The 14,723-nt window shown below is 45.7% G+C and overlaps 1 protein-coding gene across 2 annotated transcripts in view; it reads left to right on the top strand.

Moving 5' to 3' along the window:
* LOC127585048 (GEM-interacting protein-like) overlaps window positions 1–5,332 on the top strand; it is a 106,708-nt gene extending 101,376 nt beyond the window's left edge. For both annotated transcript variants that reach the window (XM_052042183.1, XM_052042184.1), the window contains one exon: window positions 3,659–5,332. In XM_052042183.1, the coding sequence (XP_051898143.1) occupies window positions 3,659–4,464 (806 nt within the window). In that variant the 3' untranslated portion in view covers window positions 4,465–5,332. The remainder of the gene's footprint in view (window positions 1–3,658) is intronic.
* Window positions 5,333–14,723: the final 9,391 nt, after the last annotated feature.

The following is a 14,723-nucleotide window of genomic DNA, read 5'->3' as shown; positions in this document are numbered from 1 at the left end:
TGAGGCAGGGTAAGGATGGTAGAGTGAAGGAACCGTGGTTGACAAGAGATGCAGAATATCTTGTCAAGAGGAAGAAAGGAGCTACCTGAGGTTTAGAAAGTATGGATCAGACAGGGCTTTGAGGAATTACAAAGTAGCCAGGAGGGAGCTTAAGAATGGACTTAGGAGAGCTAGAAGGGGGCATGAGAAGTCCTTGGCGAGTAGGATCAAGGAAAACCCCAAGATGTTCTACACGTATGTGAAGAATAGGAGGATGACTAGAGTGAGGGTAGGACTGATCAGGGATAAAAGCGGAAACGTATCTCCGGGGCCTGACGGGATTTTCCCCAGGCTGCTTCGAGAGGCTAGGGAGGAGATTGCTGAACCGCTGGTAAGGATCTTTGAGTCCTCGTTGTCTACAGGGGTGGTGCCGGAGGATTGGAGGATTGCGAATGTGGTCCCCTTGTTCAAAAAAGGTAATAGGGATAGGCCAGGGAATTATAGACCGGTGAGTCTCACGTCTGTGGTGGGTAAGCTGTTAGAAAGGATTCTAAGGGATAGGATTTATGAACACCTAGAGAATCATGGACTGATTAGGGACAGCCAGCATGGCTTTGTGAAGGGAAGACCTTGCCTCACAAGCCTGATAGAGTTCTTTGAGGAGGTGACCAGGAAGATTGATGAGGGCAGTGTGGTGGATGTGGTTTACATGGATTTTAGTAAGGCATTTGATAAGGTTCCTCATGGTAGGCTTCTTCAGAAGGTCAGAGGCCGAGGGATCCAAGGAAGCTTGGCTGTGTGGGTTAGGAATTGGCTTGCATGTAGAAAGCAGAGGGTTGTGGTGGAAGGAGTGCCCTCGGATTGGAAGGCAGTGACTAGTGGTGTCCCGCAGGGATCGGTTCTGGGACCTCTACTTTTTGTGATATTTATAGATGACTTAGATGAGGGGGTGGAGGGCTGGGTTAGTAAGTTTGCGGACGACACTAAGATAGATGGTGTTGTGGATAGTGTGGAGGACTGTCGGAGCTTACAGAGGGATATTGATAGGATGCAGAGCTGGGCTGACAAGTGGCAGATGGAGTTCAATCCGGAGAAGTGTGAAGGACAAACTCCAGGGCAGAGTACAGGGTAAACGGCAAGGTACTTGGCAGTGTGGAGGAGCAGAGGGATCTGGGGGTTCATATTCACAGTTCGTTGAAAGTTGCCTCACAGGTGGAAAGAGCAGTTAAGAAGGCCAATGGGATGTTGGCTTTCATAAATCGCGGGATTGAGTTAAGAGCCGCGAGGTTATGATGCAGCTTTACAAAACTCTAGTTAGGCCACATTAGAGTACTGTGTTCGTTCTGGTCGCCTCATTATAGGAAGATGTGGAGGCATTGGAGAGGGTGCAGAGGAGATTTACCAGGATGCTGCCTGGATGGAGGGTATTGAATATGAGGAGAGGCTTAAGGTGCGTAGTGCTTTATCACTGGAAAAGGAGGAGGATGAGAGGAGACATGATAGAGGTATATAAAATATTGAGAGGAATAGATAGAGTAGACAGTCAGCGCCTCCTTCCCAGGGCACCAATGCTCAAGACGAGAGGTCATGGCTTTAAGGTTATGGGTGGGAGGTTCAGGGGAGATGTCAGAGGGAGGTTTTTCACCCAGAGAGTGGTTGGTGCGTGGAATGCACTGCCTGGGGTGGTGGTGGAGGCAGATACATTGAACAGGTTCAAGAGCTTGTTGGATAGGCATATGGAGGAACGTGAGATAGAGGGATATGCGGGAGGAAGGAGTTAGGTAGTGTGAGGGTGGTCTGATGGACGGCATGACACGGTGGGCCGAAGGGCCTGTTTTGTGCTGTATGGTTCTATGGTATGCCTGGAGTCAGAAGAGGTAGGGGAGGTCCTTAATGGATACTTTGCTTCAGTATTCACCAGAGAGAGAGACCTTGACGTTTGTGAGGATGGTGTACGACAGGCTGATGTGCTAGGGCATGTCGACATGAGGAAAGGGATGTGCTGGAACTTTTGAAAAACATTAGGATAGTTAAGTCACCTGGGCTGGATGGGATATTTCCAAGGTTATTATGGGAAGCGAGGGAAGAGATTGCTGTGCCTTTGGCGACAATCTTTGTGTCCTCACTGGCCACAGGAGTAGTGCCAGATGATTGGAGGGTGGCAAATGTTGTTCCTTTGTTTAAGAAAGGGAGTAGGGATAACCCTGGGAATTACAGACCAGTTAGTCTTACTTCAGTGGTGGGCAAATTACTGGAGAAGATTCTTAGAGGCAGGATTTATGGGCATTTGGAGAAGCACAGATTGATTAGGAACAGTCAGCATGGCTTTGTGAGGGGCAAGGTCATGCCTCACGAGCCTGACTGAATTCTTTGAGGATGTGACAAAGCACATTGATGAAGGTAGAGCAGTGGATGTGGTGTACATGGATTTTAGTAAGGCGTTTGATAAGGTTCCTCATGGAAGGCTTATTCAGAAAGTCAGGAGGCATGGGATCCAGGGAAACTTGGCTGTGTGGATTCAGAATTGGTTCGCCCATAGAACACGAGGGTAACGTATTCTGCCTGGAGGTCGGTGACCAGTGGTGTTCCGCACGGATCTGTTCTGGCACCCCTGCTCTTTGTGATATTTATAAATGATTTGGATGAGGATGTGGAAGGGTGGGTTAGTAAGTTTGCTGATGATACAAAGGTTGGTGGTGTGGTGGATAGTGTAGAACATTGCTGTAGGTTACAACAGGATATTGCTAGAATGCAGAGCTGGGCTGAGAAGTGGCAGATGGAGTTCAACCCGGATAAGTGTGAAGTGATACACTTCGGGAAATCAAATTTCAAGGCAGAATACAAGGTTAATGGTAGGACTCTGAGCAGTGTGGAGGAACAGAGGGGTCTTGGGGTCCATGTCCATAGATCCCTCAAGGTTCCCGTGCAGGTCGATAGGGCTGTTAAGAAGGTGTCTGATGTGTTGGCCTTCATTAGTCGGGGTATTGAGTTCAAGAGTCGCAAGGTGATGTTGCAGCTCTATAGAACTCTGGTCAGACCACACTTGGAGTATTGTGTTCAGTTCTGGTCGCCTCATTATAGGAAGGATGTGGAAGCTTTAGCGAGGATGCAGAGGAGATTTACCAGGATGTTGCCTGGATTGGAGAGCATGAAATATGAAGATAGGTTGAGTGAGCTGGGGCTTTTCTGTTTGGCGAGGAGGAGGATGAGAGGTGACTTGATAGAGGTGTACAAGATGATAAGAGGCATAGATCGAGTGGACAGTCAGAGACTTTTTCCCAGGGCGACAATGGCTAACACGAGGGGACATAATTTTAAGGTGATTGGAGGAAGGTATAAGGGGAATGTCAGGGATAAGTTTTTTTTTTACGCAGAGAGTGGTGGGTGTGAGGAACGCACTGCCTGCAGAGGTTGTGGGGGCAGACACATTAGGGACATTTAAGAGACACTTAGATAGACACATGAATGATAGAGAAATAGGGGGCTATGTGGGAGGGAAGGGTTAGATAGACCTTAGAGCAGGATAAAATGTTGGCACAACATTGTGGGCCGAAGGGCCTGTACTGTGCTGTAGTGTTCTATGTTCCCCTGCAACATGTTGTCCCTCATCCCCCGAGGCTGGGCCTCTCTTCCCTGGACAATGCTTTGATTAATTCCCTCCCCCTTCCTCCTGCTGCAGGCCTGGCGGATGGAGCGCCAGCGGTCTCGGACGACAGCCGCTCTCTGGATGGCCAGGACTTGGAGTGCGACGGCAGCGGTGACTGCTCCTCGCGGTGCGCCTTCAACCGGCAGCCCGGCAAATACCAGCGCTACGGCCAGGCCAAAACCCGGCCCGTCATCCCCAGGCCCTCGGCTCTTCCCATCATCACAGCCAACATGCCAGCGACGGCTGAGTCACCCGAGCCAGTGGCAGCCGATGGCGGGGCAGCGGGTGCCGACACAGAGAGGCGAGCCCGGGCCAAGACCGCCGGCTCCAGTCGGAGCTCCTCGCCGGACAGTGGCACCCTGCGACGCGCCGGCGGCAAGCACAAACGGTTTGAGATGACAGTCGGGACGGCTCGCCTGGTGTCCAAGCTGCAGGAGAGGCGGCGGGTGGAGAGCGCCGAGGCAGCCGGGCTCCTGCCAACACCTGACGGCGGCCAGGCCTCGGCGGCCACAGCGCACCCGGGGGACTTCGAAACAGAGCACGCCCAGCACGCGGCTGCCGCCAACGACAATGCCCTGCAGGGGAGCCTCGAATCGGAGTGGTCGCAGCATGTGACCGCAGCGGGCCAATCTGAGACGGAGCAGGCATGGGCGCAGGAAGGCGCAGAGCCGCCGGGTTGCCTCAAGGCAGAGCACACGGATGCCAGCTTGAACACGAACCAATCAAACAACGTCTCGAGCGAGCAGGCGTTGACGCAGGAGCGGCGGGACGTCGCGAGGATGCTGTACGTGCTGCGTCACCGGCAAAGCCTGGAGGGCAGGGAGGCTTACTTCGTGTGAGTGGGCAGGACGACACTGGTGTCAGCTGACTCTGACCCCCATCAAAGTGACCAATCAGGCGAGAGCGGGGGAGCAGGGGACCTGGTCCACCTCAGTGGATGGAGACCCAAGGGCTTCTTCATCTCATTAAACGGGACAGATGTATATTTTGCAAATGTGTCTTTGTAAGAGACACAGATATTCTCTCGTAATGATTTCGGTTCCTTACGATTTTTTTCTAATATAAGGGACCTTTATCAATGAGATAAAGATTGCTAACCACTTTTGGGCTGGTATCCAGTTATTTCAGTGCAACGTTGGTGGGACCTCCGCTCACCTTATGTTTGGGAGGATCACGGCCAATGTGGCTGGTGGAGCACAGATCTCTGGAACTCATGACTATTCAGAACAGGTGAGCCAAAATAAAGGGAACTGGCGATTCATTTCTGCATAATTACTAATTATGATTGTGATTGAAGGATAAATACAGACCAGAACCCCCTCTGTTCCTCTTTGAAATGGGGTGATTAGAGGGCAAAAAACTCATTTGCTAGATGATATCTCCAACAATGCAACACATGGTCAATACTGCACTAAGGTAGCAATGTGGAATGTTGTACTTCAACCTCTTGAGTGGGAATTGAATCCACAACTTTCTGTTTCAGTGAGAGAGCTACTAACTGAGCCTTCAGATGACAGTGTCATAAAATCCAACTCTTCCACAGAGAATGAAGGATGCCCTCCTTACCTACTCGGTGTTGATCTTCTGAAGTTTGTATTCAAAAGGAATTATGGAAGGTCCATGGGCTGGGAAGTCTTGAGGGTCTCTGTGAAAGGGAAGATCTAGGCTGCTATTTATACAACTTGCTTTCTTGTATGTTGCTGTGCCCTGTCCAATAGAAACATAAGGATATTTGAAAAAGCTGGTAATGTCTGAACTGGTTTTAGTTGCAAAGGTTGCCAGAGCTTCCCTCCAAATGCACAGAAAACATTTTTACAAACAAATATCTCGAATCTAGCTCAATAACCAGGCTTCGTCCTGCCACCGAACATTTGATTAAGCCAGGAGTAGGCCACTTGACCCCTCCTGCCTTCTTCACCACTCAGTAAGATCATGCCTGATCTTTTAACTCACTGCCATTCTCCTGTAATAACCTCCTTATCTCATGATTCCCTTAATATCTAAATATCTATCTCCGTCATTGAGCATGTCCAAGACGGGATCTCTGCAGCCCTCTCAGGTACAGATTTCCAAAGACTAGTGAATCACTGAGAGAAAGAATTCCAGCTCTTTAAAAAGCTCAAATTTGTGAGATGCCATTTCCCACACACCAAGCCATGCTGATTAACCCTAATCAGTCCTTGCCTTTTGAAATGCAGATAAATCCTGTCTCTCAGAATCCCCTTCAATAACTTTCCCACCACTGATGTAAAGCTCACCAGCTTGTAGTTCCCTGCTGCCCTTCTTAAATAAAAGCACAATATTAACTATCCTCCAGTCTTCTAGTATCTCACCCGTGGCTTATTCAATAAGATCTCGGTAAGAGCACCTCTCGTTCTTTATTCCAATGTAGACCCAACCTGCTCAACTTTCCTTTATACATCAATCCCTTTATCTCAACAACCAGAGATCATTCCCTGTGATGCTTCCAATTCAACTACATCCTTCTTAAACACAGAGACCAAAACTCTATGAGATGCAATCTCACCAGTGCCCTGGAAAGTTGCATCAAACCTCTCCTAAATTTCTACTTCATTATCCCTTGCAATGAATGCCAACATTCCATTAACCCCAATGCTGCACGTTCCAATTCTGTTTAATAATCTCTTGTAAGGCGCCTGATTGAAACCCTCTGAAAGTCCAAATATACCATATCGTGTCCTGTCCTCATCCATTTTGCCAGTTACAAGCTAACAGATTCTTAAACATAATTTCCCTTTCATAAATCCATGTTCACTCTGCTGAATCCTATGAGTTCCGACTGCCCTGTTACCACTTCAATATTCCAGCAATTTCCCTATAATAGAGTCAAGATAATTGGTGTATAATGCCCTGTTCTGTCTCTCCAAAATACAGCAAGGCCTCATCATGGCCAATTATGGCCACCTGATGGACCAATGTCACCACAAACCTTTGCCTAACTGTGCCCCTAAAACCCTGCTCACACCATCATAACATCCTGCTCCTGACACAGGTGTCTGGGTGACACCCAACAATAATCACATTTGCTCTCTGACAGGGCATTGAACAGATTGGGAAACCTGAAATTAAAAGTCTGATGACAGTTATATTGCCTTCATACAAAAGACCACCACGTCTGGCTTATGTGTCACTGCAGACCCACACTAAGGTACTTGACTCGCAACAGGCCACTGGAATGGCTCAGCAAGGTGCTCCGTTGTGTAACATCACCACCACTTTCTCAGGGGATGAACAGCAAAGGTTGACTTTGCAAATGATATCCACAAGCAAAGAATAAATCACATAAAGTATTCATGTAAAGAATCTCACCAATTCTGGTAATAGGGGTGTAAACCTCCTAGGACGTAAGAGCCATACAGCCTGCCATCTCCATGTTGATCATTATCTGTGCTAATCGCATTGACCAATACTTGGTCTGTAGCCTACTATATGCCTTGCAATTCAAGTTTTTGTCCAGATGCTTCTTAAGTGTTTCTCGATAAAGCCAAGGGAGTTGCTTGTGTCAATAAAAAGATTGTATCTAAAAGGAAGATGGACAGAGGTTCAGCATAGAGGAGGGAGGTTTACGGTAACCTGTGTTCAATTCCCTCAGCTAGTGGGGGCTATACCTCTCCCACTACACATTGAGGGAAAAGTCAGCCTTATGGACCTTGCAATCAGTAATGAGATCCTTTGTCAGAGACCTTGAAGAAGCATGATTGTCACTTGATGAAATTCTGTCAACCAATGAGTTGATGGTAGGGTGAGATAACTGGGGCTCTCAGCAACTGATCTCTTCAGTGTTCAAAGTTTACTCAGCAGTCTATTTAAAGAACAGGAGGAACAGAAACCACAGTAACTTCTCCCAGCAAAACCTTTCTCTAGAAGAATGCATTGTGTTAAGGATGGTTACATGCAAATTATGTGCAGAAAATCAATCTCAGTCACTTACAGCAGTAGAGTCAACAGGCTTGACTGACAAGTGAATTACCCAACCGTCTGAACTCTGATGCAGTGTAATGACGTTACATACAGTTTAAAATTAATTGGGGGACATGATGGGAGAACTTTCTTCTTCCCCTACCTGTCCTTAAAGAACTGCCTGCCCCAATAGGCGGTACCAACCACCAAGCATCTTCTTATAATGGCAAGTGTGGCGTTGGAGTTTCCAGGAATTAAAAGACATGACTGCAAGCAGCCCAGGAAGTAATAGTGGGGCATTTAAAAGAAAATTCTTCTTTTTGATGCTAGTACGTTGGTTATTAAAATATTGGAAGTGGGGTACTGTCTGAGTTGGGGTAAAACCTCTGCAAATACGTCAGTGCACTGCAGGGGTGAGTGGAGGAGCAGCTAATCCCACGCTTGTGTTTTCAGCTCTCATTAATTTGTTTGATCTTCTCATTTGACTTGTCCCCAGACCCCTTGGTCCACATGCAGAGAAGCTCGTTTCAAGACTATACATTTTTAAAATGTTAGTTAAAAAAGAATGTTGCCATTTTCCCAATGAATCACTGCCCTCTTCAAATCCCAAGATCCTTACTGTAATCTGGAAACCAACACTGAACAAACTAGGATTTTACAAAGACCCATTATCATCACTCTTATGTTTTGTACTTCTGACTAACACCTACAATTGCATTAGTTTTCTTTTTAACAACCTTATCAATCTGAGGTCTGCCCGTACTGTCCTGCGAACTTTTATACCAAATCTCTTTGTTCTCCTATAACATTTTACCTTTTTTAATTTTAGAGCTTAATCATTGCTTTTTCAACCATATCCATTGTGTCAAACTTTCTGCCACTGAATTCGATTTCCTAAGCCCATTCCCCATCCTATCATCTCTTTACAGTTTCCAGTGACTTGCTAAAGAATTGAAACCATCATGATTTTGATAGCAAATGAAAATTTCAGCTTTCCAGAACTAAAACTAAATCAATGATGTGTACAGTGAGCAGGTGGCTCCAGAACTGAACTCTGCAGAACAACACGACCCACTTCCAACCATTTTCTAAAATACCCTTCACTCCTATCTCTGTATTGTCATTTCTAACCAATTTTAATCCAGTTTATTATTCTCTTTTCACACTCATTCATTGCTTTTGTAATCTCCCATTCCGGACCTTGTTAAATGTTTTCCTGAAGTCTGTACACAACCACATCCACCACACTTCCCTCCCCACCATGTATCAACAAACGCTAAGGTATTTCTAGCACGATCATCCTTTTGAAAAAAAATTGTATGCTCTTAATTAATATTTTTTAAATACTGAGATAATTTCGTCCCGATGTTACAAACGACCCTTATATTTTCCCTTTCACAGAAGTAGGCCCTCCCCAGGTTATGACAGGGTTCTGTTCCTGAGAACTGTTCATTACCCAGGCAGTTCACAAGCTGGAAATGTGGCTGCAAAACAATTATTTAAATAAAAACGCAGGCCAACCAAGGGCAACGTGTAGTTAAAGAAGGGCATTTAATTCAACCATTCGGGTATTGCTGAACCAAGTTCCCACCCAGCAGAAGTCATCTGAAGTCCCACAGCAGCCAGTAAATCCATGCCTCTGGTCTCCCAAACACACATTCATATGTACGGGGCTGTACGTAAGTCAGGCATTTGTAACCTGTGGAGGACCTGTATATAAAAGTACAATCAGTTACCCAGATTAGTTCTGACAATCTGTTTGAAAAAGGATTTCACATTCTCTGGTCTTCAATGCACATCCATACTCACAGCTTATTGTGAACTACAACTCCAAGGGCCTCCATAACTTTCACCCTGCTCCTCCTCAGGATCTATAACATCAGATATGTTCTCCCTTTATCTTCCTTTATCCCAGCTTAAATATCCAAAAGGTTCCTCTATCTCTCTTTAGCAAAGATTGATGCAAATTACTCATTGAATATCACCATCATTTTTGATAAGATAAGATCTTTATTAGTCACATGTACATCAAAACACACAGTGAAATACATCTTTTGCGTAGTGATTTTGGGGGGCAGCCCGCACGTGTCACCATGCTTCTGGCGCCAACATAGCACGCCCACAACTTCCTAACCTGTACATCTTTGGAATGTGGGAGGAAACCAGAGCACCCAGAGGAAACCCACACAGACACGGGGAGAACGTACAAACTCCTTACAGACAGTGGCCGGATTTGAACCCGGGTCGCTGGCGCTGTAAAGCATTATGCTAACCACTATGCTACCATGCCATCCTCTACAAATTGTCAATTCTCTTTCCTCAGAAGTCTCGCTATACTTTTAACAGTTCCCCATGTACTGATGTACACTGTTGCTGAATCAGTCCCCCTTCCTTTCAGTGCTTTTCGATTGTCTTACTTCATACTCTCATTTAGCGGTCCTTCCCCATATTTCTTATTTTGTCCTTTAATTCTTCTTACCACTAACATTATTAGTTCTAACCTTTTTTTAAAACTTTAATTCTAACCTCATTGTTCATCCAATGAATCCTACAACTCCTATATTTACACAGCCAGAATTACCTCATCCATCTGATCTACCTAATTGCTGCCAACCTTATCCAGTCGCACCACCACCTGCAGACACCTGGTAATGCATGCCTGAGGAAGGACTTCTAACACACATAAGGAATTCCATTACCCTCATTAGTCCTTCTGATGCATTCTATAACTGGACAAAGAAAATCTAAAACAATCCCTACCTATCTCCCACCTTAAAGTCACAGAGTGATACAGCACAGAAACAGGCCCTTCAGCCCACCATATCCATGCCAACCCTTTTGCCCATCTACACTGAACCCATTTGCCTGCATTAGGATCATATCTTTCTATGCCTTGCCTATTTAAATGTCTGTCTAATTGTCTTTTTAATGTAGTAATTATTTCTGATTCCTCCACCACCTCAAGTGGTACGTTCCACTCTGTGTAAAATAAAACTTACCCTTCAGGCCCCCTTTAAAACTCCTTCCTCTCACCTTAAACCTATGCCCTTTTGTTTTTGATATCCCTATCATGGAAAAAGATTTTGACTTATCTACCGTATCCATGCCTCTTATAAGCTTCTCGGGTTACCTTCACTCCAAGAAAAACCAGTCCAGCCTATCCAATCTCTCCCCATAACTAAAGTCCTCCCATCCAGACAACATCGTTTTGAATCACCTCTGCACATTCTCCAGCGGATTGACGTCCTTCCTATCACGAGGTAACAGAACAGCACACAATGTTCCAAGTGTGGTCTAACCAGTGTTCTGTAAAGTTGCAATTCCTCCTGGAACAGTTCTGTTCCTTCTCCAAAACTGCAGGCCTGTGATCACTCAACAATAAATTGCTTTCTTTTATCTTTGAGCTTCAACCACATTGACTCTGTCCAAACCCATTCCTCATTTACACCACAGCCTTCAACAACAGGCACAGCCTCCTTGCCATTATGGCTCCAGTACGTCCTTCCCACCTCTCCTTGTACATTGCATCTCAGTATGTTTCATTTTCTGTTCTGATCCAGCCTTACATTATTTTTTTATTCATTCAAGGGATGTGGGCTTCGCCGGCCGAGCGAGCATTTAATTTCCTGTCCATAGGTGGCCTGGAGAAGGTGGTGGTGAGCTGCCTTCTTGAACCTCTGCAGTTCTTGGGGTGTGGGTTACACCCACCATGCTGTTAAGGAGGGAGTTCCAGGATTTGGACCCAGTGACAGTGAAGAAACAGCAATATATTCCCAAATCAGGATGGTGTGTGGGTTGGAGGGCAACTTCCCATGTGTTTGCTGCCTTTGTCCTTCTAGCTGGTAGAGTCACACAGCACAGAAATAGGCCCTTCTGCCCAACTGGTCCATGCCAACCAAGATTCCCACCCAAGCTAGTCCCATTTCCCCGCGTTTGACCCATATCCCTCTAAACATTCCTATCTATGTACCCGTCCAACTGTCTTTTAAACGTTGTTGTTGTGCCTGCCTCGACCACTTCCTCAGAATCAGAATCATCAGGTTTATTATCACTGACATATGTCGTGAAATGTGTTGTTTTGCGGCAGCAGTACAGTGCAAGACATAAAAATTACTGTTACAAAAATAAATAAATAGTGCAGAAGAGGAATAACGAGGGAGTGTTCATGGACCGTTCAGAAATCTGATGGCAGAGGGGAAGAAGCTGTTCCTGAAATGTTGAGTGTGGGTCTTCATGCTCCTGTACCTCCTCCCTGATGGTAGTAACGAGAAGAGGACATGTCCCGGATGGTGAGGGTCCTTAATGATGGATTACGCCTTCTTGAGCCACCGCCTCTTGAAGATGTCCTCAATGGTGGGGAGGGTTGTGCCTGTGATGGAGCTGGCTGAGTCTACAACCCTCTGGAGCCTCTTTCAATCCTGTGCATTGGAGCCTCCGCACCAGGCGGTAATGCAACCAGTCAGAATGCTCTGTACCGTGCATCTGTAGAAATTTGCAATAGTCTTTGGTGACAGCTTGTTCCATTTACATGGTGTTGGGTTTGGAAGGTGCTGTCTATGGAGACTTGGTGAGTTGCTGCAGTCTGCAGCTAGGTTTTTGTTAATGTCTATGTGTGCCTTTATTTCACTTTTGAGTAATTGTAGAATGACACACCATCTATTTTTGTATATTAAGCTACCTTGGCTGACCTGCCTTTGGCAGTCATTACCAAACCTTAAACGCTACTTGGATCGGAAGATGAGTGGTTCAGCAGAATGAAAGCAAAGACTGCTCAAACACAGACCATCTAGTCACACTGGGAGCTGGAGGCTCCCGATCCTTGTATTGGTGGATAACCTGTGCTTCCAGTAATGCAAGCTGCACTGAGGTTAACATTCACCTGGACTGCTGAATGGTGGGAGGTCTCTAGCTGAGCAAGACCACAGAAAGGAATGAGGGTCTCTGACTAGGTCAAAGTCAAGGTCGAGTTTATTGTCGTGTGCACAGGTGCAATGAAAAACTTACTTGCAGCAGCATCACAGGCACAGAGCATCAGATAAGCAGCATTCACAAGAAAAACATAGACATAAATTATACACAATTTTTACAAGAAAGAACACAATAGGAACAAAAATAACAAAGTCCATTTCAGTGTAAAATGGTCAAAGTGGTCACAGTGTTGCTAAACTGCAGTGATTAGGGTTTTGCCGGTTGGTTCAAGAACTGAATAGTTGAAGGGAAGTAGCTGTTCTTGAACCTGGTGGTGTGGGACTTCAGGCTTCTGTACCTCCTGCCCGATGGGTGCTGCGAGAAGATGGCACGGCCCGGATGGTGGGGGTCTTTGATAGTGGATGTTGCCTTCTCGAGGCAGCTCCTCCTGTGGATACTGCCGATGGTGGGGAGGGATGTGCCTGTGGTGTGTTGGGCTGAATCCACTACTCTCTGCAGCTTCCTGCGTTACTGCGTTCAGTCTGCATGTGCTTTGGGGTTAGGGAGGACTGGGAATTGCCTTAAATTGTAATATTAATTCCTTTTAGAAAACACAAATAATGCAAAGATCAGGTTTGCTACCGGCTCAGTATATTAGAAAAATTGTTAGTGCGCTACCCATGAATTTCCATTTATTAATTCTGACATGTGTAAGGCTTCCAACTGGTGACCATCAGAAGAACATTCCTTGATAGTTTGAGATAAAAAGTACAGATAGTAGAAGTTCCTTTCAAAAGCAGTTTATGATCCCAGTACAAAACAAGCAGATTATCTTGTTGGATAAAATGCTCAGGCTTATGGAACAGGATGAAATGAGCACCAGGAGATACGCTTGTTGCCTACTCTGGCAGAGCATTTGGTTTTGATGAAGCGTTACTACTTAAAATGAAAATGTGCTCCTTGATACATTATGGTAGCAGAGTTGCCACTGTATTGTTTGTAAAAAATAGAACATAGAACAGTCAGCACGGGACAGGCCATTCGGCCCACCATGTTGTGCTGATCTTGATGCCAATTTATACCAAATGTCCTCCTCCTGTGTATCAACCACATCCCTCCATTCCCTTCATAATCATGTGTCTATCTAACAGCCTCTTAAATTCTGTTACATCTCTTGCCCTCCTTCGAGTGGAAGGCTATGGGGATGAACTATGTGAGGAAGTCTGTGTGATTGTGCACAGAATCTTGCTCTCTACCGCTATTCTTCAGGCAAAGAGCAGACATAAACTTGACTTACAAAGTGTCTTTTATGTGGAAGAGTATACTAAGGAACTTCTAAACAAACACGAAGAACAGTCGGCTGGAGAAATATACACTGACTTAGATAAATTACTGGACAAGTATCCACAAGCCTGAACCATTTATCCAGACACAAGAGTTCAGATCATGAAGATGGAGTACGTGAGTATAATTAAATAAATCACTAACAAAATGTTCACATAAGTAATTGTGACCGTAAAACTATTGGACAGCCATTTACAAAAATACATCTGGTTCATTATACTGGCCATCTCCCCCTTTCTTTCCAGTCCAAGTGAAAGGTCCTGACCCTAAACGCCAGCTATCCATCTCCCTCCACAGACACTGCCTGACCCACTGAGTTCCTCCAGCACATTCTGTGTTGCTCTAGCTTCCAACATCTGCAGTCTCCTGTGTCTGTGATTCACTAATGTCCCTCAGGGAAGGAGACTTTCCATCCTTGCCTGATATGGCCTCTGTGTGACTCTAGACCCACCAATGCAGTTGACTGCCTCAGTGAGGGATGGGCAATGAACGCTGGCGTTGCCACCCACGTCCACAGCTGTGAATTAATAAATAGTTAATAAAAATGGGAATATTATGAGGATCAAAAGAAAAGTTTTTTAAGGAAGTTCATATAAGACGGGCCTTTAAGCACTTCAGTGAGTGAACGTTGGGTAGGCAGAAATACAGCCTTGCACTGGGATCAAGTTCTGGACTCCTGCACTGAGCCAGTGAACATCTATTAGAGTCAACGGCAGGACAAACTGCAGATTTCCCAGACTGGGAGGTCTTCCTGCAGAACCCACACCAGCTCAGACCTGGCATAAGTACAAACGGTCCCACTGAAGTGAACGGGAACAAACAACCAAGGACATTTGTATTGTCAAAGGCATTCACAAATATTTAATTTAATTGACAATCTCGACAGCCAGTGATCGGCACGTTGGAGAAGCCCAAGCACAGACTG

This window comes from Pristis pectinata, chromosome 31 (genome assembly GCF_009764475.1).
Source record: "Pristis pectinata isolate sPriPec2 chromosome 31, sPriPec2.1.pri, whole genome shotgun sequence".
Lineage (NCBI taxonomy): Eukaryota > Metazoa > Chordata > Chondrichthyes > Rhinopristiformes > Pristidae > Pristis > Pristis pectinata.
The sequence above is the reverse complement of the archived record's forward strand: the minus strand, read 5'-3'. Positions and strand labels throughout refer to the sequence as shown.